At 40.4% G+C, this 20,467-nt stretch overlaps 1 protein-coding gene across 5 annotated transcripts in view; it reads right to left on the bottom strand.

The window, feature by feature from the left end:
* znf618 (zinc finger protein 618) overlaps positions 1-20,467 on the bottom strand; it is a 120,568-nt gene that overhangs the window by 44,022 nt on the left and 56,079 nt on the right. For 3 of the 5 annotated variants that reach the window (XM_072565617.1, XM_072565618.1, XM_072565619.1), the window contains exon 2: positions 5,620-5,901. The exons of the other annotated variants lie outside the window; for them this stretch is intronic. In XM_072565617.1, the coding sequence (XP_072421718.1) occupies positions 5,620-5,833 (214 nt within the window). In that variant the 5' untranslated portion in view covers positions 5,834-5,901. The remainder of the gene's footprint in view (positions 1-5,619; positions 5,902-20,467) is intronic. 5 annotated transcript variants of the gene reach the window in all.

Here is a 20,467-nt window from a genome sequence, read left to right as displayed (position 1 = left end):
TCTGACCAATACATCTAACACTATGGGCAATTTACCATGGCCAATTCACCTGACTTGCGCACCTTTGGACTGTGGGAGAAAACCAGAGCACCCGGAGGAAACCCACGCAGACACAGGGAGAATGTGCAAACTCCACACAGACAGTCACCCACAGCTAGAATCGAACCTGGGACCCTGGTGCTGTGAGGCAGCAGTGCTAATCACTGAACTTGACTGAGTTTTTTGAAGAAGTAACAAAAGAGGAGGATTTATGAGGGCACAGCATTGGAGATGATCGATGTGGATTTCAGTGAGGCATTTTGACATGGTTCGTCATAGTAGACTGATTAGCAAGGTTGGATCACATGCAGTGAGAACGAGCCATTTGGATACAGAGGATGGTGGTGGAGGGTTGCTTTTCAGACTGGAGACATGCGATTAGCAATGTGCCACAAGGTTAGGTGCTGGGTCCACTGCTTTTCATCATTTATAAACATGATTTGGATGTGAACATAGGGGTCACAGTTACTAAGTTTGCAGATGACACCATAGTTGGGGGGGGGGCGTCATGGATAACGAAGAAGGTGACCTCAGAGTACAACAGGATCTTGATCAGGACGCCAATGGGCTGAGGAGTGGCAGATGGAGTTTAATCTGGACAACTGTAAGGTGTTACATTTTGGAAAGGTAAATCAGGGCAGGACTTATACACTTAATGGTAAGGCCCTGGAGAGTGTTGCTGAACAAAAGAGACCTTGGAGTCCAGGTTCATAGCTCCTTGAAAGTGGAGTTGCAGGTAGATAGGAGAGTAAAGGAGGAGATGTTTGGTATGCTTTCCTTTATTGGTCAGTGCATTGAATATAGCAGGTGGGATATCATGTTGCAGCTGTGCAGGACATTGGTTAGGCCACTTTTGGAATATTGCCTGCAATTCTGGTCTCCCTTCTACTGAAAGGATGTTGTGAAACTTGAAACGGTTCAGCAAAGGTTTACAAGGACGTTGGTCAGAGTTGGAGGATTTGAGCTACATGGAGAGACTGAATAGACTGGGGCTATTTTCCTTGAAGTGTCAGAGGCTGAGGGGTGACCTTATAGAGGTTTAGAAGATCATCAGGGGCATGGTTAGGGTAAATAGGCAAGATCTTTTCCCCTTTGGTGGGGAGTCCAAAACTGGACACCATAAGTTGAGGATGAGAGGGAAAACATTTAAAAGGGACCTAAGGGACAACCCTTTCACACAGAGAGTGGTGTATGTATGGAATGAGCTGCCATGGGAAGTACATTTACAATATTTAAAAGGCATCTGAATGGATAAATGAATAGGAAGGAGCGATATGAATAGAGCGATATGGGCCAAATACTGGCAAATGGGTCTGGATTTATTTAGGATATCTGGTCGGTATGGACGAGTTGGACCAAGGGGTCAGTTTCTGTGCTGTATATCTTTATGACTCTATGAGTTGTTTATTTACTGGTGGCAGTATTTAATTTTTGAAACTGAAGTCGTCAATATTCCTAGATTTGGCTTGCAGTTACCTCACATTACACTAATAATAATTTCACATATGAATGGAGTGGAACACAATTTTTCTTTTTACTACCTCTTGATTTGCTTTCTCCAGCAGCTGCCAAGAATCTAGTTAACAAATGCTGGGAGCGATTAGTTGCATCCATGACACCAAAATATCACAAAAAACATTCATTTTCACTGAAATGCATACTGACCAACTAAAAATATGTGGTTCAAAATTGACAGTAATTTATGGTTATGGCAAGGTTCCTAAAACTTACACTTTAAAGCATCAAATTCTATTTGTTATCATTACAAATACAGTGGAACCTTGATTATCCAGCATTCGATTATTCGAACAAGATTGCAAAGTCCTGATGCTCGGTTAAACCGTGTTATCTGACATTCGATTATCCAAAGACTTCCTGTACGTGTTGTTCAGATAACAGAGGTTCCTCTGTACTATTGAAAGGGCATATAGTGTTCAAAGTAATGTGGAAAATTGATATGTTAATACGATGTTCCCATTCAGAATCTTCTGAGAGCCGGAGATTGCAAGTTTAAGCTTAAAAAAAGGTGAAATTAAAACTTTTCTCCCCACACCCCCAAATGGTAGAGTTAAATATCATCACAAGTTAGAACTACAGACATTTTAGCAAATAGTTGAAACAATCATGTTTCACATTATGGAGGCAATATTGAAATAAAGCTACGACACAGTCAAGACTAAAAATCTGGAGCATAACATACTCCTTTCTTCAGGAGCTGCTAATTCTGTTAAATTACCTTCCATCACGACAAATACTTCTAGCCTTTCTCATTTTGCTTGGGGTCACCATAACACAGGTTGGTCGCCCTTCTCAGCTCCTCCAATCAATTAGAACAGAACAGAATCTCCAGTGTGGAAACAGACCATTCAGCCCAACAAGTCCACACAGACTGTCCAAACAGCATCCCACCCAGACCTTATCCTATCCCTGAAATGCTGCATTTCCCATTGCTAATCTACACATCCCTGGACACTACAGGCAATTCAGCATGGTCAATCCACCTACCCTGCACATCTTTGGTCTGTGGGAAGAAACCGGAGCAACCGGAGGAAACCTATGCAGTCATGGGGATAATGTGCATTCTCCACACAGACAGTGACCTGAGGCTGGAAACGAATGTGAGTACCTGGCGCTGAGGCAGCAGCACTAACCACTGAGCCACCATGCCATTCAATAGAATCATGGCCGTCCCACCATTTCTGATGTCTACATTCCTGCCCTCTTCCCATCACCTTTGATTCCCCTACTGAGCAAGAGAATCTATTTCAAAGTCTAATATACAAAAGGACTGTGCCCCTACAACTCTCAGTGGCAAGGAGTTCCAAAGACACTCAACCCTCATATGTCCATCCATTTTGCAATCCCACTGAGTGTAAGTATCTCACTGCTACACCCTTCCATTCCATTTTATGCCACTTTCTGCTTCTTCCTGCTGTTCTACCATTCGTCTGAACACGTTATCTCTCTGCAATATACGCCTATGCAATTTCAATCGCTTCTCATCTATTTTCTTTACAATTTTCACCTCATGTATTGATTCCTGATCTGGCCATTTCTTGGTACTCCACACAATCAACTGAGCATTCCCATCTCTAGTATCCAGCTGTTACGCCTCTAGCTTTGACGTTGCTCCAATTTAAACACCCTAAAAAACAGCTGGTCTCACAGCTTTCTTGTAAATACACAATTCTACGATATATTGTAGTTCTTCTAATTACTCCAACTGGAACTAATCCATTGTTTAATTTATATTCCCCCATAGTCTGCACCAAATTCTCAAGGTACTTCTAAATTTTCTCAAGGTCTTCGCACATATTCTTTACACCTTCACTCTGATCCTCTTCCTTTTGCTCAAAGTAACAGTCCACAAACTGGGTCTTTGGTCTACTGATCTTCATAACCTTATCTTCCAGTGTTTGGTCTCCAGTTTTCTAGATACTTAGTCACGTCCTCATCATACTCACTATGTAGCTCAATGTCATCTGCAATCACCATTGATCATGGTACTTCCCTATTCGTTTGCTCAGTTAGAATAATGAGGAGATTAATGCTGACGTTTGGTCCAGTCCAACTTTGGTTCTTAACAGTATTATTCATTAATTTAAGATATTTCAGGATAGGCAATAAGATGCTGCAGTGCCCAAGAAGTTGGCATTATGTCTTGCATCCAGCGCCCATATTTCAAAGGATGCACAAGGGGCAGGCACTGTTATATGACAACATAAAAGGCAAATTAAATTAACTTTTTTAAAAAACAACAGCTCCACTAGTTCACACCCTCCAGATAACAGTCACAACAGAGGAATGCCCTAGACAGAGCAAATGTAGAGATCAAGTGATAGATGTGCAAATGGGCTCTTGTTAGACCTCTACTTTGGAGCTAGACCTGAATTGGTGAATAGGTTATGGTGATGGACTGGTAATCCATTATGCCCTGCAGGCATTGATTCAAATCCCAGTCTTGTTGATAACTTAGGACTCTTGCTCAATATTCGTGCCTCTATCTCTAGTCTAGAATGTTGAGGTTCAAGTCATGCCTGCCGTAACATGTATGAGCATGTTAATTAAAAATAAATTAGGGGGTTACATTGTCAGGTGGAATATACTTTTGGAGGAAACAAAATAGGAGGTAAAACTTCAATCTGATTTCAGCTAACAATATTGAAAATTCCCTGATCTCCTCAGTGACTCTGCAAGTCAAACCACAGCATCATCTCTTTAATCAGAAGTTGTCAAAAAATGAACTTTAGTTTCTCTTCCTTGTTATGGGAAGAAAAAAAAGTATAGTCTGAAAACAGGACTATAAAAATGCATGAGAAATAATAGATGCTTTGGTATTTAATTGTTCTCATTATGCAAAAATTAAAAAGACTTACAACCAATAGATTAAGTACCTTGAGCAGTACATTATTTGTAAGAAAAACAATGGAAGGAATGTGTAAAATGTTTCTTGTCCAACAGGCTTCCAAATAAACTAACAAACATACCCAATTGTAATCAATGATGGCCATACTGTGCATAATGAAACCAGTATGAACTCCCTCTTCTAGTTAATGCAGCAGATATCATCGTACTGCTCATTGTGAGCCGGCGGTTATATCACGTTACAAATCCAAGGATACTTATACTGTAACATCAGGGTCACTAACATACATGATTTTATTTAAATTCCATCTTCAAAAGTTCAACACACTTAATTGTTTTCAAATTAAAATTACTTCAGATTAGGAAAGACACTACCTCTGTATCCAATTCACTCCCACTGTCACACAGCCATTTTTTAAAATTCAAATGAAAGCCTGCTCCAACTTATGGAGAAATGCTTACTGAACACAGAACTTAGTTCAAATGATAGTTACAAAGAGGTATATAATGCAAACACACATGCAGCTTTTGAAATCTGTATTCCAAACATTCTTCTCCAGATTTGGCAAATAACTGAATAGTCTTCGTAAAGGACTAAAAAAATGCATTCCATTATAAATATAATCCAGTTTAATTGCTATTGATGCCCAAGAATCTTTTCACATTACATTTGACCAGAATTAGAGGGGTTCTTTTATTCACATAACCAGCTTGCTTGGGAGCGAGAAAAAACAAACTTCAGGGCACATCCATTTGGGAAAAAGCTAACACTTCCAAGTAAAAGACTGAATTAAAAGGCAAAGAACAATGGTGAAGTTTAATCTCAGAATCAGCATACAAAGAGGTCAATTAGCCATATGTGTCCACACCAGCTCTCCAGATGAACATTACGAATTTGCAACATCCTCCTATCTCTTTTCCTTACTCTTTTACTAATGTCATTGTAAAATTTGAAACATTAACCAGGTAAATTTACTGCAAAGTACTTATTTTGATTTTCCTATTATCAACTATTTACATTAGGTTTTCTATTTAAATTGCTGCCAAATAGGTCTCCAATTATAAAATATAAACAGGAAATAGGTTTAGTATGGGATTCCATAAAACCTATGGTATAAAAAGGCAAATTTAATCCAATTCGTGGTTTTGAAGTGAATACAATATAATTTTACTTTAAAATAAATACATAGGTAGACTCAAAATGTTAATATTTACCACTGGATTGATTATTGGGTTGATCCCGTTCAGAACACCGTTGAGCCCCATCCTCACCAATCACAACACAGATTTCCGCTACCTCACGGGCGTTACTGTTGAACTTGTGATCTTTGGGTTCATCTTGCCACAACTCAGCATGCACTTCACTCTCATCATTTCTATTTTCAGTCTTTACTGCTGCATGAAGGGAACTCATTGTGTTGGCCTTCATCCAGTACTTCTTAAAATTTTGGACAATCAGGCGGAGTCACTGCAACAATCCTTTGCACTGTTCAATTTCTGTTAGGGGAAAAATATATATTAATGTCTACATTTACCTTTCTGACTAATTTTATGTTTTAGTGAGAAGAATAGATAACTACAGTAATACTTTAAAAATTGTTAGAAGTGTTTTGGTCTGGTTGGGTTGTTTTTCATTTTCATTGAGGGAAACAGTGCATTTCCTTTAGCAATATTATTGTTGTCCGTCTGTTCTACGGATTGCAGTGATAGCTACTAGCCACCATTGATGACTTTTTAAGAATCATTTCAGTATACATTCCTCACATGTAAGGTGAATAGAATTACATCAAGGTACCTAATATTCTACTTTAGGGGCTAGATTACAAACTGTAGACTGAAGTTTACTGCAGTCCTGCCTTATGGGAGATACCTTCTTTTGGCTATGACATTAAAAAGAGCCACCCTCCATCCTTTTGGGTAGGTGTGCAGAATCCCGAACATTAGAAGAGAGCTGGGAGGCTTACCTTCATACCTTGTCTAAATTATACCTAAGTCTACGTTGCTAAATCAGGCAATCTTCTAATTACTATTTAAGGGAGCCATTCAGGTGCAAAGTAATTGTTATAATGTAGGGAAGATAAGGATGACCACAGCTTAAAAGGAATATTTTTGTATATAAAATGCTTCAGAATAGCTTGAAGTAACAAAAAGTCCTAATGAAAGAGCTTGCATTTACTTCCAACCTTCATTTGTGTGCGTCACTCCTTCAAACACCAGACGCAAAAATTTGCTTATTTGATTATATCTAGGTATTCATAAATAGTGCATAAGGAAAAGGGGTTTGCTTTTACAGATATTTTCTAAACAATCTGTTCCGAGATGTTACTACACTATTCTGGAGTAGGAAATGTTTTTCCACAGGATATTTCAAGGCAGTCATTGCTGTAGCTAGTTTATGCACTACAACAGTTATTTATCAAAAGGATGATATAATTTCAGTGATGAGGGTAAATGTTAGCCAGGATATCAGTACAAATCTTCTGCGCTTCAAGTGCCAAGGGAAGTTTTATATCCATCTGAGATTAGGTTGAGTTTCAACTGGGTGTCTCAAAAGTCAATACTTCTGAAAGCACTGTCTCAGTATTTCACCCAAGTGTCAGGCAAGAGGTTTAACTCCATGGTCATCTAATATGGGAGGTGCAAATCGTACCTCTGATTTAAGGCACAAAATGCCTTAATTTTAATATCCTGATTATTATAAGCAAATTAATATTTTGAAGAAATAATCTATTTGAATCCACATGGACACAACATTAGTTGAGCTTTATCCTTCGTTGATCTATTAAGGTTTAGTGAAAACAAAGTGCTTGGAGGCAAATTTTCATATGTTCAAAGGTGCAGCAAGTAACCCATTCAGTTAATGCACAACTATGTTGAGCTGCAAAAAGAAAATGCACAAAAATTGCTGTTCAACTTACAGTAGAGGGCAGTTTAGAATAGTACAACACTCAATCAGCTTGAGCTGCCTGCTCAAGACAACAAATTTTCATGTGTTTGCCAAGAAAATATTCTAATTTTTTCAAATCAAAGTTCACAGCTGACACCAAAAGTCTATGGAGGAAAAGCAACAAAGCCCTGCTGGAGGCACATTAAGAGGTTTTACAGAGTTTATTTTGTACATTTGGCAGACCACTATTTTAACAAAGTCAATGCATTAAATTGGGTCAATTTTCTCATCAAATAAAATATGAAACGTCCATACCATCATATCCACAAATGGTACTTTCCTTCCTACAGTTATGAAACTAACAATTACTGTTGGATTGTAAAGCTATTCATGTCTGATAGCAACTAAATTATCCTGATAGTAAATCTTTCATAACTATATCTTCAATAAGAACATATAAGCATGTAAACTTTAGACATGTGTTGTTTGTTCTTCTTGAAAGAACAAAGCTTCAAAGCACATTATCGTTGAAACCTTCATTTAATTCAAATTTAATCATGATTTTTTTCTTGTAAAATTAGTCAAATCCAACTTTAAATGAGTTGTATTTCCCTTGGGAAAATTCTCAACAAAAGCTGATGAAAACTTATGAAACTATTTAACTTTTCACACATCACTTACTGCTTAGGCCAGGTGCGTGGAGGTCTGGGTTTAGTCACCATTTATTTGCAGGATTTTGGAGTTAAAAAGACTTTATTAGCAGATGGTTGATTATTCACAAAGCACAACACAATGGTGGTAAATATCCACCTCCAAAGAGTCACAAGGATCATTTCTGGAACAATGAAATCAACAAAGCTTTCTGTGCTAAGATGCACTAAACCTCCTGAATGCCTGCAAGGAAACATCCTCAACCTGATCTACAAATCTTCTCAAAACTCGCAATCCTCAAAAGAAGTTAACTTGCACCGACACAAGATTTCATGAAAAAAAGTCCAAGCACCTATCTGAAATTTCAAAACCCCCACAGATTACATCTATTACCTTAGACTAATGACAACCCCGACCTCTTATGCTACACCTACAGGTTGTTTGCAAACTCCACTAACTGCGACCTGGAAATGACCAAATTTCAACATTTCACAAAAAAATCTGGGCAATTTTCAATCATTTAGAACAGATGAGACAGAATTTAACCTGCAGACATCCACATGCACCACCATAAACATTCACTCCCTTCATCACCAATACAGCAACAGCAGTGTCTATGCACCATTTTCAAGAGGTTGTAATTCACCAGGGCTCCTTTGACAGCACCTCCCAAAGCTGGAACCTCTAACATTGAGAACAGCAAGGACAACAGAGTCAGGCAGACACCATCATCTGTTAAGTTTCCCTTCAAGGCATACACTATCCTGACCTTCACTGTTTCTCCACTATTACTGGGTCAAAATCCTGGAACCCCTTCCAATACTACAAGTACAGTTACACCATTTCAATAGTTCATGAAAGTGGATTACTACCACTTTCGAGGCCTAAGTAACAATACACATACCTTGGGAATGAATAAAGAAAATGACACACCATTGCCAAGAGAACCATTCCTGCTGGCATCACAACCATTCACAATTGAAGCTACGGAATAATTTTTCTGCCAGTATTGAACTACAAACAAGACCTATCATACTTGCTTCCAAGAGAGGGTTATTTCATACAGTTCTTCACAACATCGAGGCTATAATTTAAAGTGACAATTGCTCCTCTATAGAATAGTCTTATATCAGGCAACAATTCATTTTTATTCTGGCTGCTGCTTAAGGTAAACATTGACAATTAACTCCAAGAAAGTGCTCTAAGGCATTGTTCACAAATAGTGGAAGGTGCACACCATGACTATAATGTTTAGTAGTCAATTTGTGATGTCCCTTTAAGATTACTGATCCAAAATTGTCAACATTGGTTATTTTTCAGTGAGCATTAAAAACTGCTTCTAAACGTTATCCAGCTCATTAGAATGTTTGAAGTTGAATGATTTCTAGATGCTATGGAAATAAAATGCTTTCTGGTTAGCAATATGCATGCCATACACTTCTAATAATTGAAAAAACAACCTAAATATATTAAATGAAGTACAGGTTATCTCTCTAATTCAGGAATTCTAATTCTGTGGATTAGCATGTCCTGTTGCCATGATCCCCGTAGTACACTTGGTTTTCTGAAGAACCTAAGGGCTTCTTGTTTTCTGGAATTGTGCTGACAACCTAAAAAAAAAATCGATATTCTCTAAAAATGAGTGTTTTCCATCTAAATACTTAAAAATTCCCATGCTGGCCCTGGCATGTGACATCCCATAGTCCAGTGAAGACTCATTCCTGACACTGTACAACCAGTAGAGCATCATTTCATGATGAGTTGATGTAACTGCAATTATACATTCTTACCTAACTGAATAAAAACTATATTTGAATTTATACAAAGTTTGCCCTTTCATAGCCATGTTTCACAGCACATACTATTGCTGAATATGATTATGACCCATTTCAATTGCAAGATGATAGATGAGTAATGAACTTCCAAAGTCTCTTACTTTGCTCTAAAACTGGAGTCTTGAAAGCAAAGGTTGGGTACTCATATGAGCAGTCATAATTACAAGACATGCTGCATAAATTTTGTGTTAATTGTATAACTTACAATCAAATGCATACAAAATGAAAAATGGTGGCAATGAATATGGAGATAATCCTTCTGTATAAGGCAGTCATCTTTCTGACTCTTTGATATGGCTCCAAATGTTGGGACTATATATAAACATCACCTCTAGAAATACCAAATGTTGTTTGAGATAGATTCTTTTGGGAGGACAGGCATGTTAACATCAGCAGCCTTGAAGCTTCCATGCTGGTGTTAGCTGCTATAATATTCCAAAACCAACTCCACTGAGCTGGCCACATGCTTAGAACATCCAAGTTCTGACTACCAAAGCAAATCATCTTCATCTTGCTAGGAAGGCACTTGAACAAGAGGAGGACAAAAACCATGTTTCAAAGATTCCCTGAAGGTTTCCCTCAAGAAATGTGGTGGGTCCATATTCCTGACCCAGAAAGTGTGGGCTCCAATCCTACCTGTTCTGGAAATGTCTCACAACATATGTGCACAGGGTGACTAAAATTTATTCTGGTAAGGGAGAGTGTGTAGAGCTGGAGGGATCATTCTTTAGACAGCAGAATGCAAACTTTTCACAACATGGCCCTGGACCTGATCCATCTTTCAACTGCCTTCCTATCTCTTGATCCACAGTGGGAGTGACAGGGTGGATCATGAATATTTATTAGGATTCTGCAAGTATTCTGCTTCAGGGTGCAGTTTGTCATCCAGATCAGGCTACTATATGATATCACAAAATGTCCTTGATGACATCCTTTCACAGTACTTTGCTTAGCTCAATTCAATTTGAGTTGAGCTAATCCTGTGCCTCCAATGGAGAAGATAGTCAGGTTTGTCTTAGATTTAAGCCTACCATGAGATAGCCCCGCAGCATCCTCTGCAGTGGTCAACTGCGGAAAATATTCCAGATTGTTGGTCAGTCAGTAGCAGGTAGACTTCCTGCCAAAAGGAACTCAGATCCCTCACAAGAAGCACTATTCCTGGGCTTGGGAGTTTATCTTATACCTGATGAGGAATCCTAGCTGGCAATCTGGCAATAGCTGCAGGTCAAAGTCATCTCTCACCTTGGCTGCTGGACAAGACTGTTCATAGTGTTATCCTCCAGGGATCGTATGCTAAGAGTAAGCCAAATGATCACTGCTTTGTTATGACATTGGTTGGTCACTTTATTACAAACTTTTTGGAAGGATCAAACATACAGAAGATACGCACGGACCTCTTCTGGGATAAAAGGCAGTTTTGGGCTGTAATGGAAGTTCTGAGTCTCCTGATTAGGAATGGTAGTTTGATGCTGGTGTGCCTCTGCATCCAAATGGCAATTTTTTTGCCTTCAGATCTGCTACAATCTTTTATGTTGAATCCCCTCCTAAATGAGTGTCCTGGTTATGTATTTGTTTTGCCTCAATTATGACACATTGTCCCAGTTTGTGGATTGATTTCACTTCTTTATATCTACATCCAGATATGTCTTACACATACACCCAGACATGGAATCCTCACTTTTCCATCTGGGATCTGGGGTGAAGAATATTGCAAGCAACAGTCCTGCACAATCATAGAATGATTTACTTGCAGCATGGGAGTTCTCATTCAGCCTTGAAGAGTCACTGGACCATATACAGTACACTCTGGTTACAGTAGGCTTCAGCCTATTTTAGTTCTACAGAACAGTCTGTTGCTAAATGTTTGGGTGCAATTCCGCTCAAGCTCTGACCTGGTGCAGAGCACAGTAGACTAGTCAGAAGGCCTGATGGATCTGCTCCAGGGCCAAGCCATGGTGGCCATCAACAGGGAGACAGTCATGGAAGGTGTCACTACATCCAGCCACCTGTCTCTAGTTCACTGTTATGTCCACAGACAGCACGCAGCCTCAGAGTAATGCTTCAGGTCTTCCATGACCAGTGGGCACTGCAGGGGATGGAATGCATTATCACCACCCAAAACAATATTTTAAATTTAAACATACTAAGTTTCCTTTAAAAGTTTATTTTTTGTTGTAGTGCCCTTTAGAAGCAGTCTCTACTTCTTTTAAAAAAAAAGAGATATTTTATCATAGCAGAGGATCATGTGGTGCAGTGGTCATGTTCCTAAACCTTGAGTCTCACCAAATGAACCAATGTCTATGGAAGTGTCTCATAACACAGCAAAACAGGCAAAAAAAATTAGAGAAACAATTAGGGACACTCGTGGTGAGACGTAGAGTTAAGAGCAGCAGATTTGTGACGTTTCACATTGTCAATAAATCTAAAACGGTGCATTTAATTGATTCTAACCTCCTCTTCACCATCTGACAGTGAGAAGTTTAACATACAAATTCCAAATAGAAATGGTGCGCATCCACACTATTCAGTTAAACGATATTATATAGCACATAATAAGCAGTCTCAATTTTGCTCAGAGTTAAGGGAGTTAACTCCCCCCTCCCCATTTGCATGAAATGCAGAAAGAAACATCAACTTAAAAAAAAGTTTGCTTGTTCAAGAAACAAATTGCTTGACTACTGGTTACTTTATGACTACTGGTTACAACTCTGCCAGAACATCCAGATGTTCTTTGATACAGACAAAGTCAGGTGCAGGGGTGAGAGGATCAAAAACACAATAGGTCCATGTAAACAAAGGGAATCACCAAATGCAATGAACAGTTGCTGAAATTGGGTGGAACACAATTAAGAGTTGTTACCTAGAAAGCTCCAGGCATCATGAAAAGCCTGCCTGTCACAGGAACCTGATCAAACTACCCAGACTCACTTGTCATATGCAAAGTTTCAGGTGGTGGGCTGCACGTGAAAATGGCATGCTTACAGCATCTGCATAAATCTTTTTGTCTCTGTAGGAGGGATTAGGTAGTGTCTCAAGACGCATTTTTTGCTAAGACTACGATCTTGGAAGGGTGACTGCAGTGATTCCAACAACTTCCAATGAAGCTAACTGCTCAGGATTGTGGAAGAAAATGTCAGTGTTCTCCTAGTTAGATTCCTGATCTTTACTGAACACATGAACCCCAAACCCCAATCAGTTCGGAACTGGACGTACTCCAATTAACTTGATTTTGGCAACTGTGACTATGTGAATAAAGTTGGCATGACCTTCTGGGCATCCATACACCTGCTGCAAGGATACTTGTGAGATTTGAAGATGGCAGCTATTAGCAGTAAAAACTATGGAAGTGTCACTGATAACTGAGACCTTGCAGGTTTGTTGTTGCAGTATGTGAACAAAAGTGAAAAATATGTTCAGCTGGCCAAGGAGAAATCCTAGAGTAAAACAAAGTCTAAGAGAATTGTGCACCTTTATAACTTATTGACTTCTGCAGCAAATATAGCAGACCCTGCAATGCCAGATCAGGGCTCCTAAGCAGCACGAGGTAATGCTTAATATTGCCCTTTTCAGAAAAAAAATGTCAATTGAAGCAGAATGCTGCCACGAGCTGAACGCAGCAGTAAGATCTTGTAGCACAAGCTGCTTGCCCAGTACTGCAAAGGGCACAGAATATAAAAAATGTTTAAAATAATTAGTGTACAATAGTCTGAAAAAAAAAACAAGTGCTGATGTTTTAGATACTGGTGGTAAAAGTGTTGAAGTTACTTATCCAAATCTATCCAATTTACCTGATATTAAGAAAATCTTGATGTATAATCAGAAAACAATTTCCACATAACTGTGGATGCTTTTGAAAACAACTTTTCATATTTTATAAGCAATTAAATAAAATGCCATGTCTAATATATCACTCCTTACAAATGTTAAAAAATTCAAAGCATCTGTTTCAGCACCAGTTTTCAAAGAAATAAATTAATGACCATAGCTTCATATTTAAGCAAGAGGAAAGTGATCAACAGGTTCATCAAGCATGCCCCAATACAAGTTAGTGTTCCTTCACTGCAGATCAGCTCGTGTGATAATCTGCTTTGCTACCCTTTCAACTTCATGAAATTGATTAATATAGGAATGATCGTTGGTCACATATTTGACCTTAGTAATCAAGTCTGAAAGTATTTTCATTCATGTTCATAGGGTGGTTGTTATGGGGGACTTTAACTTTCCTGATATTGATTGGGAAAGCTATAGCTCAAGTTCGTTAGATGGGTCAGTGTTTGTCCAATGTGTGCAGGAGAGGTTCCTGACACAATATGTAGATAAGCCAACAAGAGGTGAGGCCATACTGGATTTGGTTCTGGGTAACGAACCAGGCCAGGTATTAGAACTAGAGGTAGGTGAGCACTTTGGGGACAGTGACCACAATTCGGTGATTTTTACTCTAGTGATGGAGAGGGATAAGTGTGTACTACAGGGCAAGAGTTATAGCTGGGGGCAGGGAAATTATGATGCGGTGAGGCATGACTTAGGATGTGTGGATTGGAAAAGTAGATTCCAAGGCAAGAGCGTAATTGATATGTGGAACTTGTTCAAGGAGCAACTATTGAGTGTCCTTGATAAATACGTACCTATCAGGCAGGGAGGAAAGGGTCGTGTGAGGGAGCCGTGGTTTAATAAGGAATTGGAATCCCTTGTTAAATGGAAGAGGGCGGCCTTTGTAAAGATGAGGCGTGAAGGTTCAATAGGGGCGATTGAGAGTTATAAGGTAGCCCGGAAGGACCTGAAGAGAGAGCTAAGAGCAGCAAGGGGGGGACATGAAAAGTCCTTAGTTGGTAGGATTAGGGAAAACCCTAAGGCTTTCTATAGGTATGATAGGAATAAAAGAATGACTAGGGTTGGAATAGGTCCAATCAAGGATAGTAATGGGAAGTTGCGTGTGAAGGCTGAAGAGATTGGGGAGGCACTGAATGAATACCTTTCGTCAGTATTCACTCAGGAACAGGACATTGTTGTCGATATGAATACTGAGGCACGAATAAGTAGAATGGATGGCTTTGAGATATGTAGAGAAGAGGTGTTGGAAATTCTGGCAAGGGTGAAAATAGATAAGTCCCCTGGGCCTGATGGCATTTATCCTAGGATTCTCTGGGAAGCAAGGGAGGAGATTGCAGAGCCATTGGCCCTGATTTTTGTGTCCGCTTTGTCTACAGGAGTAGTGCCGGAGGACTGGAGGCTAGCAGACGTGGTTCCCTTGTTCAAGAAGGGGAGTAGGGATAATCCTAGTAACTATAGGCCAGTGAGTCTCACTTCTGTTGTGGGCAAAGTCTTAGAGAGAATTGTAAGGGATAGGATTTATGCACATCTGGATAAGAATAATGTGATCAAGGATAGTCAGCATGGTTTTGTGAAGGGCAGGTCGTGCCTCACAAACCTTATTGAATTCTTTGAGAAGGTGACTAAGGAGGTAGATGAGGGGAAAGCGGTAGATGTGGTATATATGGATTTTAGTAAGGTGTTTGATAAGGTCCCCCATGGTAGGCTACTGCAGAAAATACAGAGATATGGCATTGAGGGTGAGTTGGAGGTTTGGATTAGGAATTGGCTGGCTGGAAGAAGACAGAGGGTAGTAGTTGATGGCAAAGGTTCATCTTGGAGTGCTGTCACTAGCGGTGTTCCGCAAGGATCTGTTTTGGGACCATTGCTGTTTGTCATTTTTATAAATGACCTGGAGGAAGGGTTAGAAGGTTGGGTGAGCAAGTTTGCGGATGATACGAAAGTCGGAGGAGTTGTAGACAGTGAGGAAGGATGTGGCAGGTTACAGCGGGATATAGAGAAGCTGCAGAGCTGGGCAGAAAGGTGGCAAATGGAGTTCAATGTAGCTAAGTGTGAGGTGATTCACTTTGGTAAGAGTAACAAAAAGATCGGGTACTGGGCTAATGGTCGGATACTTGGTAGTGTGGAAGAGCAGCGGGATCTTGGTGTCCATGTACACAGATCTCTGAAAGTTGCCACCCAGGTAAATAGTGCAGTGAAGGCGGCATATGGCGTACTGGCTTTTATTGGTAGAGGAATTGAGTTCCGGAGTCCTGAGGTCATGCTGCAGTTGTATAAGACTCTGGTGCGGCCGCATCTGGAATATTGTGTGCAGTTTTGGTCGCCATACTATAGGAAGGATGTGGAGGCACTGGAACGGGTGCAGAGGAAGTTTACCAGGATGTTGCCTGGTATGGTAGGAAGATCCTATGAGGAAAGGCTGAGGCACTTGGGGTTGTTTTCATTGGAGAAAAGAAGGTTTAGGGGTGACTTGATAGAGGTGTACAAGATGATTAGGGGGTTAGATAGGGTTGACAGTGAGAACCTTTTTCCACGTATGGAGTCAGCTATTACAAGGGGGCATAGCTTTAAATTAAGGGGGGGTAGATATAGGACTGATGTTAGGGGTAGGTTCTTCACTCAGCGAGTCGTAAGTTCATGGAATGCCCTGCCAGTAGCAGTGGTGGACTCTCCCTCTTTATGGGTATTTAAGCGGGCATTGGATAGGTATATGGAGGATAGTGGGTTAGTGTAGGTTAGGTGGGCTTTGATCAGCGCAACATCGAGGACCGAAGGGCCTGTACTGCGCTGTATTCTTCTATGTTCTATGTTCATGCGTTCTATACATAACTCAACCTAAGCTACAAGTCTTCTCAAAATTTGCTAATGTCCTGCGTTCCATGCTTTCTCATCCTCCCTCCCCCCTCCCCATAATTGATCAGTCTCAAATATTTTAGTTTTTTTTGCCTTGCTATATTATTCTTAACTGTCCACCCTTAATCTCCTGCTTTCTTTCTCCATGGGACTCAACCAGTTTCCTTTTGATTCCTCAGTTTTTACTCAACATTTGTGATCTGATCTGCTCTTTCGGTAAAGGAGATGATTGTTGGTCATAGTATCTTAGTTATGCTTAATTGTGTGCAGGCAATGGGCATTGACCAAGGAATTGCTTCAACTTTCTGAAAAGATTGGTGTTGGATTAGGAGTCGTAAAGTCAGTCGTATTGCAAAGAAGGTCACTCAGTCCATTAAGTTCATATCAACTGTCAAACAATCCAATTAGTATCATTATGCCATTCTACCCTACAGCCCTCCAAGTTAATTTCCCTCAATTGCCCAGCAATTTTAAACACAGATTTTCTGTCTCCCCAATCAACCATTCACATGGGAAGTAATTACCATGCAGTATAAAACAAAGTATGCCTTCTCCTCTGTTTCTGGCTGCACTTCAGTCCCACGCTCCTGATCTTCGGGCACCCGGTACGGAGGAGGGAGGGCAGGTCCGAGGACCTCCTCATGGGTCTGCTCCTGGGCCTGGCCAAACTGGCCATCAACAGGTCCAGGCAGCGGGCCGTGGAGGGGGTCGTTAGGGCCGACTGCCTGCCCCTCTTCCGGGGTTACGTTAGAGCCCGGGTGTTCTTGGAGAAGGAGCACGCGGTGTCCACCAACACCCTGGAGTTGTTCAGGGAGAGGTGGGCGCCGCAGGGAGTGGAGTGCATCATTTCTCCCTCCAACTCTATTTTGATTTAGTCCCTACCCTCCCCTTCACTGTTTTTGATCACACAGCATTGCCCTGTGGTTTGAAGGGCAGTGCTTGTCACTGGCCACTCGGGTGTTTTTCATATCTTCCTGGTGGTGGAAATTGAATAAAGATTGGTGCACTGTGTCTCACATCTACACACACACACACACAAGTAAAACAAAGTATGTCCAAAAGATTATATCTGTATCCCCTTACCAATGGGTATAGTGCGTGACTCTAAATAAATGATTTGCTTTCAGTTCCATCCTTTACTTATTGATCTCCTGGATTAAAACAACTATTTTGCTCTCACTTCACTTCTGGAGTCCAACTATTTGACTAATGCTTGGACAAAGACTCTCTTTTCAACCTCTTCAGTCAGCAACAACAAAAGTTGTTTCAAATTCTTTTTAGCAAAGAGGTATTCCTCTCTCCAATTAAAACGCAGTTAACTATATTTTTGTAAAAGTAAGGAGACAATCACAAAGACTTTACAGAAGAGATCAAGAAAGTTAATAGTCTAAAACAACTCAACAGCTCAATTCTGGATGTGATTAATGGGATTTGAACCTCACCTCATGCTGTTGGATTTGAACCCATGCCCCATTAGCATCAGCCTACATCTCCAGATTATCACTAGTGATATTATCACTGTGCCAGTGCCATTGCGAGTCTATGACCCAGTCCGTTGCCATTTTGAGACCAAACACAACCTTTACACCACAGAGTCAGTACTAGAACACTGTAATGCCACATCATTAGTTATCTACGGGCAATGTCAAGTTCAAATGATGCCTAATTATGTCAGGAGGTACTGCTCATCCAAGTATGGCAGGCCAAGGCTCAATATATGTGGAAGCAATGGGAGAACCCACTTCATGAATTCACAGATTGTGGGAAACAACGAATCAGAGAGTGTCTCCCATACACGAAACCTGTAAACTACCTGAGGAGTTACAGCTCCAATCACAGGCCATTTTACTCATGTGCAGGAGAGAAAATGCCTGTGTTCGGAGCACCAGACAGATGGTGAATGCTGGTAGTCGGCAAAGGTGCTCTTTGTGGGACTTGAGCCCAGGAAGTGACAGTACCAGGCAGGACTTTGCAGTTTGGGAGGTGAGGAGAGGGTGGTGAGGTTGCAAAAAAAGAGACAGCTACAAAAGGGCAGGATGCAAATTGGGTAGAGAGTAATTTTTAATCTATTAACAAAGGGCTACTTAGCTAACTAGAAACTGTGAAAACTTGAATGCGACTGAGGTAACAAATACCTCATGGATCCCGATCAGGCAGGTGACTTTGCTTTAAGTCTGAGCTTCATTACTGGACACCTCCTTCAGTCCTGGCTGCTGTCCCAATCCGGACTGTTACCTCCTGTGCTGCTGCTGGGACTCAGCAATTGTCAACACCACTCCAACTGTTGGGTAGCTGTCAGAAGCAGGATTCCATTCTGCAGAGATGGAAAGTTAACCTCATACATTTGAGTGTAGGTGTTGGAACATTACAGTGAGTCTGTTGGTGAGAAATCTTTTGGAGTACTGTGTCTAGTGGGTTCAGAAAAGACTTGCCAGAATGTTGTCAGGTTTGGAGAGTTTTGAGTTATAAGGAGAGGCTGGGACTTTTTTCACTGGAGTGTAGGAGATTGAGGGGTGACCTTATAGAGCTTTACAAAATCATTAGGGGAATAGGCTGGGTGAATAGCAGATGTCTTTCCCATAGCATGGGGGATTTCAAGACCAGGGACATCTTATAAGATGACAGGAGAAAGATTTTGAAGAGACATGAGGGGCAATGAGTAAGTTGGGGACGTGAGTGTAGTTACAACATTTAAAAGATGTTTGGATAAGTACATAAATGCAAAATGGTTGGACGGATATGGGCCAAAAGGGTCTATTTCCATGCTGTATAACTATGACTCTAAGCTCGGTGCAAATGAAACAAAATACAAGTGAAAACATTTAATTAACTTGCATTTTGGCAGAGACAAGTTTATGTGACATCCCTCTCATTAAAACTATTTTTATATTTCCAATCTAGATTGCAGTTTGAATTCCAACTGACTGTACTATTCATTCAAGAAAAACAGATTTAAAGAAATACAACTAATTTCTGTCTCACTGTAAATCACAATGCTACAGGAATGTAGATTTTATTCTATACAAATTGATCCAAGTCAAGCTGAAATGGACATAAGAGATTAAAACTCATGACTGGTGCAAGCCAGTTGACCATAGAACTGCAAGCTCTACATGGTTTATAAAGACACACTGCCAAATAACACAAGGACTATTTCCAAGACATCTTCATCAATAATTTGGAATAAAGTGGCACTTAATCTGATTAAAGACCATAAGATACTGTAGCAGAAGTAGGCTATTTGGTCCAAGGAGTGTGCTCTGCTATTCTATCATGTCTGAACATTTTCTCAACTCCACAGTCTTGCTTTCTCCCTGTAGCCCTTGATTGCCTTACTGAATCAAGAACCAATCTATTGCTGTCTTGAATACACTCAAGGACTTGGTGTCCACAGGTTTCTGCAGCAATGTGTTCCACAGGGTCAACACCCTCTGGCTGAAGAAACTCTTCATTTCAGTTCTAAAAGGCTCACCTTTCACTAAGACAGTGCACTTTGGGTGCTATTCTCTCCTACTAGTGGATATACCCCATGTCCGCTCTATCCAGGCCTCTCGGTATTCTGCAAATTTCATTCAGACCTCCCCTCATCCTTCAAAATACTGCATATAGACCTCGGGTCCTCAGTCGCTTCTCATAACAGACCTTTCATTCCTAAGATCATTCTTACAAATCTCCTTTGGACCTCCTTCAAATCCAGCACATCCATCCTTGGATATGGGGTCCAAAACTGTTCACAGTATTCCAAATGTGTTCTGACCAGAGCCTGATATACTACTGAGATTGTATCTCTGCTCTTGAATTCCAGCCCTCTTGAAATGAATGCTAACATTACATTTGCCTTCCTAATTGCCAAATAAACCTGCATAGTAACTTTAAGAGAATCCTGAACTAGGACTTCCAAGTCCCTTTGTGCTTCAGATTTCCGAAGCTTTTCCCTGTTTAGAAAATAGTCTATGCCTCTAATCTTCCTACCAAAGTAAATAATCTCACAGTTCACAACATTGTA

The sequence above is a fragment of the Chiloscyllium punctatum genome, chromosome 49 (genome assembly GCF_047496795.1).
Source record: "Chiloscyllium punctatum isolate Juve2018m chromosome 49, sChiPun1.3, whole genome shotgun sequence".
In the NCBI taxonomy this organism is placed as follows: domain Eukaryota; kingdom Metazoa; phylum Chordata; class Chondrichthyes; order Orectolobiformes; family Hemiscylliidae; genus Chiloscyllium; species Chiloscyllium punctatum.
This window is presented reverse-complemented; position numbering and strand designations above follow the sequence as displayed.